Source organism: Uloborus diversus, unplaced genomic scaffold, assembly GCF_026930045.1.
Source record: "Uloborus diversus isolate 005 unplaced genomic scaffold, Udiv.v.3.1 scaffold_13, whole genome shotgun sequence".
NCBI lineage: Eukaryota > Metazoa > Arthropoda > Arachnida > Araneae > Uloboridae > Uloborus > Uloborus diversus.
In genome coordinates, this window is record NW_026557987.1 from 8,312,875 (window position 1) to 8,326,164 (window position 13,290).

The window sequence follows — 13,290 nt, forward strand, 5'->3', positions numbered from 1 at the left end:
TGATCCATATTCTCACGGCAAAAATGAATTGATTTATTGATTCACAACGAAGTTTCGAGCTTACCATTTTGCTTTTACGTTCCCGAACGAATTGAAAATATTTCATTTTCTTTTTGTTGTTTCCGTGGTAACTACTTTTGTTTCCATTTATTTTATTTCTAAAAATGCAATAAATGAATAAGGTACTAGTGCCATTATAAAACGCGTGCATCGAAATCCCATCGTTATTTTCCCTTCTCCCCCGCTAGACTCATTCAGATGGAATCGTCTTTACTTGGCAGATTGCCAAATTACATACAATCCGTGGTCAAACAGTAGGGGCCTTACTCTGATCGAGTCATGCTCTGACGTCATGAGCAATGACGCTCCCGCCGCGGCATGGTCATTTGATAATATATGTTTGGTCATGTTTGACATGGCAGGGAAAGGCTTTATTGTGACAAGGCTGAACTCGATCCGGCAGCTTGACTGTTTTACTGGTAGGACTGTGTCATTTCAGGGGAATGAAGAAGCGAAAACAACGAACCCTATCTACTGAAGTTTAGTGTTCACTCATTGGAGTTAGGGTTGCCATTTCTACTATCAAAACATAACAAACAGGCAATTGGCTTCGATTAAATGTAGAAGCAATTTTCACCCGTCATGCCCTGGCATTCATTTGAATTTTACGTCTTGAATTCAAATCAAATTTTTCAAAATCGCGAATTGCGAAAGGACCCTACTCGTTTGGTTTCTACAAACGGCTCCTATCGCAATCATAATAGGGTCGTTTCCGAAATTTTAAACGCATTTTTTTTTCTGAAAGAGTGTGCTTAAAAACATAGGGTTTGACCATGTTTTAAATAATTTGACAAAGTTTACTATTTAAATCGGTGCGAGACTCAATTTCATTTTTTACGCTTCTGCGCATGACATCCCAAATGATGAAATGCCATTCACTGTTGTCATTAACGCAGAGCGCAATATTTAATTCGCTTCTTTATTCTCGTGTACTGGTAACGATACGATTGATAGCAAGCGTAGAGAGCAATATTTAATTCGCTTATGAATTATCACAAATGGAAACGCGGTAGACAGCAAACGTAAGCATGCAGCTCGCCAGTGGAATACACGCCTAAGTTCAATCATTTGTGACGTCATAAAGGCCACGCCTTGCTTGAAAAATCGAACATTTTAAAAAGTTAATTAAAAAAATAACTGTTGAGAAAATTTAAGTATTTTTTGTCAATGTTTTTTGAGCAATCACGATTGCTTATTGTTCTCACTTGACTGTTTTTGGCGTTGCTATCATTTTATTTTCCCGCCAGCACCCTCCGCAGCATCACCGTCGACCAGGTCCTCATGATGCTGCTCCTCTTGCGAAAGCCGTCTCCAGGTTTCGTCAATATCCTACACTTACACGCACCTACACACATATACATATATACCTATATACACCTACACACACATACATACACCTACACACACATACATACACCTACACACATACACAAATACACCCACCTACACACTCACATAGACACAACTACCCACACACTCATGCCTGCACACAGACACAAACACATACACCTACACACACATACATACACCTACACACACATACATACACCTACACACATACATACATACACCCACCTACACACTCACATAGACACAACTACCCACACACTCATGCCTGCACACAAACACATATGCCTACATACACATACACACAACTACCCACACACTCATGCCTGCACACAGACACAAACACACATGCCTACACACAGACACATACCGCCTACACACAAACACACATACTCCTACACACAAACACACATACCCCTACACACAAACACACACGCCTACATACACACACTCGTGATTGCGAAAAACATAATTTGAATTCAAGATGTCAAAATTCAAATTATTATTATTTTTTTTTTTTTTGCTTATTCTGTCAACTTCAGTGACTAAAAGTAGTACTTTTGACTGAAGGAAACAACCCCATTGCCAAAAATATAACTTGAGAATTCAATATCTCAATTTTCAATGGAATGCCAGAGCTGGATGCTGGACGTCTACAGAGGATTGTGACAAGTCGAGAGGGTCGGGTATAAATAACGTCGATTTCGGGGGGGGGGGGACGCCACTGCCCAGGAGAAGGTCCCGCTCTCAGGGCCTGACTACTGACAAGGCCAACTAGGCCGTGGCCTAGGATCCCCTAAATGGCTTAAACTACTTTAGTCCATGGCTAAATTTATTTGATCTCATGGCTAAAGGAATAGGGTTTGAATACAGGAGGCCCCGAAAAATATTAGGCCTAGGGCCCCTCGATATCTTAATCGGGCCCTGCCCACTCGCGAAGGCCGGTGGACATCAAAAGTGATCCGAAACGCCAACTTCAATCAAGTGAGGACAATTAGCAGTTCGTGACTGCTCAAAAAAAATGTCTTCTTTGGTTTTAGTGACAGCTACGTAACTTCCCAAGTTTAACATTTTTCTGCAGTGAAAAAATAGGTTACTAGTTGAAAGAAACATTTAGGGGAATGTGTGGAAAAATGAAGTATTGAATATAAATTACCTTTTTCAAAATGAAGAAATTGGAAATGTGTTTTGATAATTTCAGTATATGAAGAGAAAAAATAACGTGTTTTATTTTTAAAAAACTTGCATTAAGATTTTATTATTCATTTTTGGCAGTAAATTTACATCCTCGGAAAAAACAAAATATTTTTCTATTTTTTTTCATCAAAAGAATGAATGATGAAGCAATAAACGAATAAATAAATTAATAACTTATTATGCGAGAAAAAAAAAATAAGAGAGTAAAATAGTGAATGAATGAATGGCAAAATGAGGGAATGTAGATGAATTAATAAATAAATGAATACGTGAAATGATTTTATTTAGTAAATCTATAAGCGAATGGCTAAATGAAATAAATAAATAAATGAATTACTGAATAAGTAATATCGCAATTAAGTATACGGAATGAACTATATCACTTTGCACTGCACGCTCTTGCAAAATTGTACGAAACATTTAAAATTACAAAAACTCTAATATTTTAAAAATCAGTACTGTAGTAATTTTATATAATTAAAAACTGAGCGTATGTATCTATGTATGTCCAAGTAACTTCTCCTGAACGCCAAAGAACTGACCATCGACCCAGGCATCGATGGATTCGTCATCTTCCCGTCTTCGTGTTTGGCTATTTAACATCATCCTCCGATAACAATTGACGGAGGTATCCATTAAAAACTATTCATTATGAAGCTTGGATTTCGACAAAAACTCCGTATTTTCCGAAGGCTTGCCTCCATTCAAATGATTATTCAGTGCTTCATCTCCACTTTCCGTAACATTGCTTTTATATTAAAATTTGTGGCGTGAAGAAAATCATTGAGACGAAATATCTGTTGCCTTTTTTTTTCTTTCGATTTAGTGCCGAAGGATTGGTAAAATAGCCAAGTTTGAAAAAGTTGCGTGTCGCAATCGGGGTATTATGTTGTCTGCTAAACAATCATTCAATCGGATTTTTCTCTTTCTGGAGTGACTTTCGAAAAATGAAAATAACAAGATGGTAGTGAGTCAGATCTCATGCGGTTCGGAATTTAATGTGTTTTTAAAGAATGAATCATTAGAGTTGGGAAAACATTCGAACGGGACAGAATGTTTTTCTCCTTTTCGTTCGAAGAAGGAATTATGCGACAAAACAAATGTTGAGAAGAATTCGCCGACGTCACAAGCTCACCTGCCCGTTTTCCAGGACTAATTGTAAGTGGAGGATGACCAAAGCAGGGGTGCCTCCCCCCCCCCCAGTTTTAAGGCGCAAATAAAATATAAACAGAATAAAATAAACGAAACAATTTTTATTAAAAATAAATCCAATAAATAAATTTATAGAAATAATAAATAAATAAAATTAAAAAATCTCCCCTACAAATTTTTGATGGTTCAACATGCGCTATAACCCCCCCCCCTCAGTTTTAAGGCGCAAATAAAATATAAACAGAATAAAATAAACTAAACAATTTTCCTTAAAAATAATTCCAATAAATGAATTTATAGAAATAATAAATAAATAAAATAAAATAATCTCCCCCTAGAAATTTTTGAAGGTTCAACATGCGCTATAACCCCCCCCCCCCCAGTTTTAAAGCGCAAATAAAATATAAACAAAATAAAATAAACTAAACAATTTTCGTAAAAAATAAATTTAATAAATAAATTTATAGAAATAATAAACAAATAAAAATTAAAAACCCCTACAAATTTTTGGTGATTCAACATGCGCCATAACCGCCCCCCCCCCCACTCTGTCTGCACCCCAGGACCAAATTTTTGTGACTCGAATTTAACTTGGGCGTGGGTGGGAACATTTTTTATTCTTTTAAATTCAATATTTCATTTGTATTTTTTCCTTTGTGTTCATTGTTTTTTCTTTCTTTCGTGTAATACATTTTTGGCGCAATTTTAATGACTGGTTCCGTAAACCCTTTACGTACAGAAAAGAATATCCCGCTTTGAAAAATTTATATTTCATAAACTGTGACACTTACCACTATAGATAATTAATAAAAACTAAGATGAACTGTTCAAGTTTTTTAACGTGCGTACTACTTAAATGTGCACGTTCTGCACTAGCGCAGCCAGAAATTCCTTCCGGAACGGGGTTTTCGGTTACAACAGTCCTTACACGCGTATTGGGATTGGAAATAATGTTAAAACCAAGACCTGGGCGGTTTTCGCTCACGTGATCGGTTGTGACGTAGAAATGTCGCAAAGTAGCATTTTAATTACTCGAACGTAGCTTGCGGCTAGGTTGATCGCCAACTTGGCGACAAATTTGGCAATTTTTTTTTTTTTAATTCGGTTTCAATTTGTCCACTGATGGTGATATTTAGAGAGTAAACACATTAAAATTGCGAGTAATGGGGAAATGACATTAAATTGGAGTAAAAGGAAGTCATGTGATGCACACACCAGCTCGTTTTTTATGAGGTTTCGTCTCTCACATCTTTTTGCATAGGCATTGGTGCCAGCCGTCAACGGTGCTGTCGTTTATACACCACCACTGCCTACAAAATTGCAAGAACTGAAAGATTGCATATGTGTAGCATTACAAAAAGTTGACAGTGAAACACTCCAAAACGTATGCTATAGCTGTGTATCGCGTTACGAAAGGCGCACGTACATCGAACATTTATGAGTGAAAAAAAAAACTTTCACAATTTATCTTTATTTTTAAGACGCTTTTATTAGCTTCAGTTGTATGTTTGTGAGTAACTCTCCTTTGGACTAAGGGCTAGTGGCTTATTACTGTTAGTACGTTCCACCACTTTATGAGCGGTCTAAGGCGCGGGTCTTCGCTGACGTCCACCCCCGGGAATCATTGGTCGTGCGTTCTAATCCCGTCCACACCGAAATTAAATTTATAACGCAATTTTCTCCCACTTTTTGGGATCGGATTCTTTTAAAATTTGGAATGCAACCTCAGACCCGATGACAATGCAACATTTTATAATCAAATTAATTTATTAACAATAAGGTATTCTAATTAACACGCTTTTATTAGCTTAACTTGTATGTTTGTGGGTCCATCTTTCCTTTGGACAAATAGCCAGTGGCTTATTAGAATGTCTTGCAACGTACAAATCAGAGCTGCGGAGTGGAACAATGTTTACACAGGAATTTACCACAAAGCATTCAAAATTGTCAGATGCAAATAAAATAATAGTTTATATTTGTAGTAATAGTTTTATATTTGTAGCAAAATGAACTAAAAAGTAAAAAAAAAATAATTTCAATTTTGTCATCTTGAATTCAAATTATGTTTTTCGCAATCAAGTGTGTGTGTGTGTTTGTGTGTGGGGGGGTATGTGTGTGTGTAGGCATGTGTGTAGGTGTGTGGGGGGAGTATGTGTATGTGTGTGTAGGAATATGTGTTTGTGCCCAGGCATGAGTGTGTGGGTAGTTGTGTGTAGGTGTGTGTATGTGTGTAGGTGTGTGTATGTGTGTAGGTGTATGTATGTGTGTAGGTGTATGTATGTGTGTAGGTGTATATATGTATATGTGTGTAGGTGCGTGTATGTATGTGTGTAGGTGTATGTATCTGTGCGTGTGTGTGTGTGTGTGTGTGTGTGTGTGTGTGTAGTTGTGTATGTGTGCGCGTGTGTGTAGGACATGGACGCAACCTGGAGACGGCTTTCGCTAGAGAAGCAGCATCGGGAGGAGCCGATCGACGGTGATGCTGCGGAGGGTGACGGGGGGGGGGGGAATAAAATGATAAGACGCCAAAACAGTCAAATAAAAGCAATAAGCAATCGTGATTGCTCAAAAATAAAATAATAGTTTAAAAAACTAAAAAAACACGCTTTAGTAGCAAAATGAACTAAAAAGTTATAAATAATCTTTGGATGACAAGTACATAAAGTAATTGACCAAACACTTAATTTTACTGTAATAAAAAAAAAGCGTGGGGGGCTGCCTATTTACATTTTTGCATGGATAACAAGTGGAAGAAACACACAAAATGATGAATAAATAAAATAATATAAAATATAAATATACTAAAATAAAATAAAATAAATAATTTAAATTAAAAAAAAATCAATAAATAAATGTAAATAAATAAAGTAAAAACAATACCCCCCCCCATTTTGATGGCTCAACTTGCGCCCTAACCCCCCCCCCCCCCCCCAGTGAGCACCCCTGGGCACAAGAGCAACCATAGGTTATACTGCTCCAAACGATTGTCGGAGTGGTGGAAGGATTTTGGGGTGACTTGACACACACACAAAAATGGTAAACTGCGCTCAGCAAAACCGATCGATAACTCGTGAATCTTTTGCTCTGCTCCAGAAATTCAGCAATTGAGAAAGGGGGGCCGCCCATTATCGGCGGATGAAATTTCATTCAAGAAATCAATTTCAAAAACTGCATTTATCATTTTATCGTTTCTCTAAAATAGTAGGGGAATGTGGGGCAGAGTGAAATGGTTAAGATAATTTACCTTTTCCAAAATGAACAAACCGGATATTTGTTTTGAAAGTTACAGTACATAGAGAAGGAAAACAATGTAACAAAAAAAAACTCGTGCATCAGAATTTCAAATGCCTCGCATAAAAAGTTTCACTACAGCAACTGTTTTCACGAATTTATTCGCATTAGCCGTGATTCGTAACAACCGTGAATGAGTAATACTATGGAAAAACGAAGAGAAATGCTTTCCTATACATGTTTAGAAAATATTACTACTAATACACACATTGTAATCTATTAATACATTCAGGAAAAAAAATCACTTATGTTTTACAAATGAATGTTTTTGCAAAATATTGAAAAAGGAAGATGAAAATCGACAATCGCGGGTATAGGTTGTGATCCACAATGGAAAGTGAACACTTTTATCTTTGGGTAAATTCAAATGTCCACAGGTAAACAAATGTGCGGGCTCTATTTCCTATGCAAAATATTAAATATTTTCTTCACTATACACAATGGCAGTGGCGCACACAAGGGAGGGGTCCAGGGGGTCCGGACCCCTCCCATAGCACTTGCATTTTTCTTATTTCAACTGATTATGATTCGATGTACTTTATACACAAAATATTTCCAAACAAAGAAAACAAGAATTTCAGTTCTAATAATAGGGAAAAAAATCCTCTTGTTAGAAGATTTTTTAGAAAATGTGTACATTTCTTGTAACGAATTGCACAAGCGAGAGATCTTTCTCGACTTTGGAGAAGGCTTAAATAGTACTATGTATAATGAACATTTAATGTGTTCTTGTACTGCTGAATTCAAGCAATGTCACCATCACACACTGAGGAAGTTATAAATAAAATCGAAAAATGAACTAGAAAACTAAATTTTATTCTACGATGTTTTGTAAACCTATAGAGGCAGACTATGGGTGACTGTAAATGAAAACAGAGTAATAATAATGTGTTTAGTTTTGTAATGACAGGTTAAAATGAGATTTTTCTTGTTCTTCAGACTCGATGCTTCTTATACTTGAATTTGGGCATCTGTTTTCATTCATGAACAATGATAAAAGTAAATACATTGCCTAAATTCGTTTACTTTCTGGTAATTTAAGTATCTGTTCTTAATATTTTTTTTTATTAATTAGGGCTAATTATTTATTCAATAATTTATTTTTTACTGTTTTTGTTCTCAAGAATCAATAAAATCAAGTCAATATGTTTGACGACATATTGGGGTATGATATGAAAATGGGACTTTTAACTATGTACCCTCCCCTTGCAAAATTCCTGTTTGCGCCACTGCACAATGGGACTTCTACTACCTAACAAAATGATGGATAATTTCTAAAACAGAAAATTATAGGCTCAACAACGAACATTTCAAGGCCAGGAATTTTTGTCCGTCTTAGCCGAGACTTTCAATTTACTGTACGTATTATACGTGAAATTTTTAATGTAATGAGATAGCAAACCTAAGTCAACAGAGAAAATGGTCGTTTTAGCAGTGATTTCGTATTTCACGTGATCGTAATAAGAGAGATCAACAGTATGTGGTTTTAATCCGTGTTAAGGACGGTAAAAGATTGATACGTTCGTCTCACACAGTTAAAGTGATATACAGTATACTCCCGATTATCCGTGTGCGGATTATCCGGTTTTAGGATAATCCGTGCATCATTTCGGAATCACACTTTTCTAAAGCTTCTATGATGTTATCGATAATATCGATGACATCATCGAGGAAGTTAAAGAAATCGAAGGTTTCGAATCCGTTGATGCTGAAAATGTCGAAGAGTGGTTTAAAAGCGACGAATGTGAATCAGGATTTCAATGTCTAACTGACGAAAATATCATTGAACTAGTTACTGAATCAAACGCGAGTGACGATACCGAAAACGAAGATGAAGAACATGAAGAAAATAAAATTTCACATTCTACTGCTCTGCAATCTGTGGAACATTTATTGTATTACATGAGTGAAAGAGGTTACGATTACGGAGAAATGATTGCAGTAAGAAAAATTCGTACGGACATACGCAACAATTTAAACAAACAAAGAAAAAAAATGTATCACCGATTTTTTTTAAGCAATAAATTTCGAAGTAAAGTTCCTGGTTTGTGTGAGTATATACATAGTTTTCTCTAATTTCCCCTTAAATAGTTACAATGCATATTCCTTAAATGATTTTTCGGATTATCCGTGTTTTTCGATTATCCGTGCCACGCCGCCCGGTGATTAGCACGGTTAATCGGGAGTATACTGTAGTTACTAAGAATAACACGCTTCGGACCGCCGAAACTGTTACATTCCGATTTGGAACATATTATTTCGCTTTCTGCTCCAACTCACTGTCTGCAACAACCCCATTCTGTGAATGTTTGTCAACAGTGTTTAGGTTTTGGTCGATGAAGAGCGATCAGCGTATGACATCAGGGTCGACAGGCATGGCCGGTCGACCGTCCATCGATGACGTCACAAGGTCGATCGTTCCGATAGCGCACAAATGTAGATTGTCGATCTTTTTTGACTAAAGGAATTCTCGGAGCTCTAAAGCCGATAGTAAACTCAGTAACTAAACTAAACAACAGCAGGATAACGGGCAACGGAACAAAAGTTTACTTATTTTCCGTCTAAGGGGCCATTCATTAATTACGTAAGGGTCTCGAGAAGGTCAAGGGGGGTTAAAATCTCTACATACCCTTACTTTGGGGGGGGGGGAGCAAACCTATTCAAACGTAATGTTTTCCAAGTCAATATTTTACATCAAATTGCGCGATCAAGTGGTTTGGCAGGGATCGTATTTCATTTTCGACTGGAAGGTCAAAAACGTATTCGCAACTCCAATAAACTATAGGGGGCGCTGCAGCTAGTGTCTAATGGCGGATGAAAAGGGTAAAACAAACAAATGCCGTAACTCATAACTTGCTTTGACGCATAGGGAATGACAGTCATTTTTCATCGTGTTTGTGGGAAACTTTCTTTTCTATTCTTCTGAAGTTACATTACATCACAAACTGTCTGAACCCTGTAATTTACCCCAAAGAAAACACGTGGAATGGAATGTTTTACCTTTTTCTTTGGTATTGTTAATCACCGCAAGGTGCGCATTCGAGCTGTGGAGTTGCGAATTTTACAAAGAATGAATTGTTTAAAATGTAATAAAAGAATTGCACTATGTATGGCATGTTTTATTTTTAATTAGTATCGCATCATATACAAAAAAAAAACATTCAGTTTAGATTCCAATTTTAATAAATATTTCTTTACACAAATACGTTTAATTTAATAATAGTGAAATTAATAACGATTCCAGTGATGTAAGGTTCGTTATTTCATTATTTTGAAACACGAAACGGAATCTTACGTAAGATATGGGGGGGGGAGGGGTGCGAAAAATCTTACGTTCCCTTACATGGGAGGATGGGGGTAAAAAAATGACCAAAATGAACCTTACGTAGTTAATGAATAGCCCCTAAAATCAAAACAAGTTACCTGAGAACTCACGTGTGAGAAAAAATCTCACATCATTTATTTTCCTCAAAGAACGTTGAAAATGTTTTTTAGTTAAAAATATTTCATTTACTGTTTGTTCTAAGCACCACGTGTTTTCAAAATAATAATCCTTGCCGAAACAAGTGAAACATTTGATGAAACAAAATAGAACAAGAAGTTTTCGTTCTCTTTGATGTGAGTATTTTACTCACGTCGTGATTCCGAAGGTTAAAACTGTGAGTATCTGAATGCGTATAAAATGGGATCTGGTGTGCTCCTTCCCTCGAAACAAAGAAAAAGAAACATTCCGCGCTAATAAAAGTTCGAAAAGCAGAACTCTATACTTTTGTATGCCTCTTCAATCTATTATATGCAGGAATACTCTTTTTTTTCAAGTGGCTATTTCGAAAACCCTAACGTGAAAATTTTTGCAGACGATACGAAAGCTGTTATCGTCTGCGTTAAAAAAGAAAAATTAAATGCTTATAAAAAGAAAACGAAATAGAATTATTCAATAACCGCGTTTTAACATGGCCAGGTGAAAATACAATTCCAAAGTTATTTTATGCATTAAAAAGTTCTTTTATTTTCATACCTCTGATGGAAAATTCGAATTTTCCGGAGTTGGGAGTTGAATTTTTTTTTCACTTCCAATTATTATTAAGCAGTGTTAAAATGCTAGCAAACAAAATGTGTGTTTGTTTTTCATTCACAACTTGAGTCGAAAACGTTTTGACGAAATTCCGTGATCATTTTGAGTGAATTTTAAAAATATTTTCAATGTAAAAAATCCACCGTTTTTCTCGCTGTTTTCTTTACTAATAATAAAGCTGAAAATCTCTCTGTCCGGATGTCTGTAGGATGTCTGAGACGCGCGTAGCGCCTAGACCGTTCGGCCGATTTTCATGAAATTTGGCACAAAGTTAGTTTGTAGCACGGGGGTGTGTACCTCGAAGCGATTTTTCGAAAATTCGATTTTGTTCTTTTTCTATTCCAATTTTAAGAACAAAAGTATCATAAGACCGACGAGTAATTTACGAAATTTTCATGACGTGGAACCGTAACATGGGCACAAGCCAACTGGCGAGAAAATTCACCGTACATTATTTGTAAATATACAGGCGAACCAAAAAACCTTTTAATTTTTCTATTACGGGCAAAGCCGTGCGAGTACCACTAGTAAAACAATAAAGAAAGAATTTAATTGTTGAAACTCAAGAAAAATGGCTTCTTATCAATGAGATCTTTCACGCGAATTAATAATTTTATTCGTATTTATCCAATGGATTGTGACTTAAATTGGAATAAAAAAGGAACTATCGATCGGATTTTTTTCGAACTGGTCTCTAAACATTCCCAGTACCAAAAATAACAAACGGTGAAAGTTTCAGCTAAATCTTCCGGTAGTTTTTGAGTTCATGGATGACATACAGACAAACATTCATTTATATATATATAGATGTAAAATCTACCGTTTTCCGAAATATAAAATTCCCCGTTTTCGTCTCGCCATCGAGCTCGGTTCCGGAGTATACCGGTGTCCGTATACGCAAATACAATTAACCGTTCGATCGGAGGCCATTGAAGGGGGGGGGGGGGCACTTACTTCATGTAGTAGATGCGGCCCTCGGGGCTGAGGTGTGCCGTCCATCCCTTCCTCAGCCTCTGGTTGAGCTCCGTCAGGTATCGGCCCACCTCGGGGGTGTCCATCTTCCCCTTTCACTCGTTTATTATCCGAGCTGATCTCGTCTGTCGCGCGCTCCTTCGAACGTCATCTCATTCCGAGAGCGCACCTGAGCAAATAGCGCTCTCCGGGAAGGTTGGCTTCTCCGTCGCGCAGCCGTCGCCAATTATGGCAACCCCAAAGGGAGGAAGGGGGCGAGTCCTCGGGCGACGCCATCTTGGGCCACGACGCTCGTTGCGCGGAGTCGATACCAGGGTTTTCCAGATTTAAGAACAGTAAATACGGGACAGGCTTCTGGAAGTGAAGGGGAGGGGGGGGGATTTTTGAGATTGCAGGCAAAAACTGAGTATTTTTAATGGACGATTTCCGACGTAGAACGTCTCTTCATGATAAATCTATAAAATTCAATCGTTACAAAGCATTAAACCTTACAAAATGTTGCCGATCAAAGTACAAAAATAGTTTTCGTTGTGATTGACGACGCATGCGCATGGAAGGCCTCGGCATGGATATATTTCCAACATTAGTCAATGAGCAACGAGGAAGTAATCATTCGGCTCCTCATGGTCTGCCGCCAAAACAAAAACCAAATTAAAACGAAAATAATTTTTGCGTTTGTTGCCACAAGATTTTTCTTATTGCTCTTTATTTCACATTTTTTGTTTTACTTCATTTTTTTCCCTTAAAATAATGTCTCGTTCTGTAAAATAATGTTATCAGCCAGAATACGGGACATGCACACAGACACAAACACATATGCCTACACACACATACACATACCCCCCCACACACACATTCGTACACACACATACACATAACCCGTACACACAAACACACACGCCTACATACACACACTCGTGATTGCGAAAAACATAATTTGAATTCAAGATGTCAAAATTCAATTTTTTTTTTTTTTTTGTGTCATTTCCTTGCACCTTGTATTAATTGTTTGACTGATTGACACTTACTCTTTCTGTTCAACTGACTTTCACTGTTTAGCATTACTTTGAAACAATAATTTAAAATGTTATTCAAATATTTTTAGAGATTATTTTCCCAGAATGACCTATAATGTGTCATGTAAATTTAAAATTTCAGTAAATTGATCAATAAAAAATCTTATTGTTTATGAAAAG

General features: G+C 36.8%; 1 protein-coding gene across 1 annotated transcript in view; it reads right to left on the reverse strand.

Moving 5' to 3' along the window:
- Positions 1–12,246, reverse strand: part of LOC129232674 (FERM and PDZ domain-containing protein 4-like) — a 210,467-nt gene extending 198,221 nt beyond the window's left edge. Inside the window, exon 1 of the mRNA XM_054866807.1 lies at positions 12,077–12,246. Within this exon, the coding sequence (XP_054722782.1) occupies positions 12,077–12,180 (104 nt within the window). The 5' untranslated portion in view covers positions 12,181–12,246. The remainder of the gene's footprint in view (positions 1–12,076) is intronic.
- Between the last annotated feature and the right edge of the window lie 1,044 nt (positions 12,247–13,290).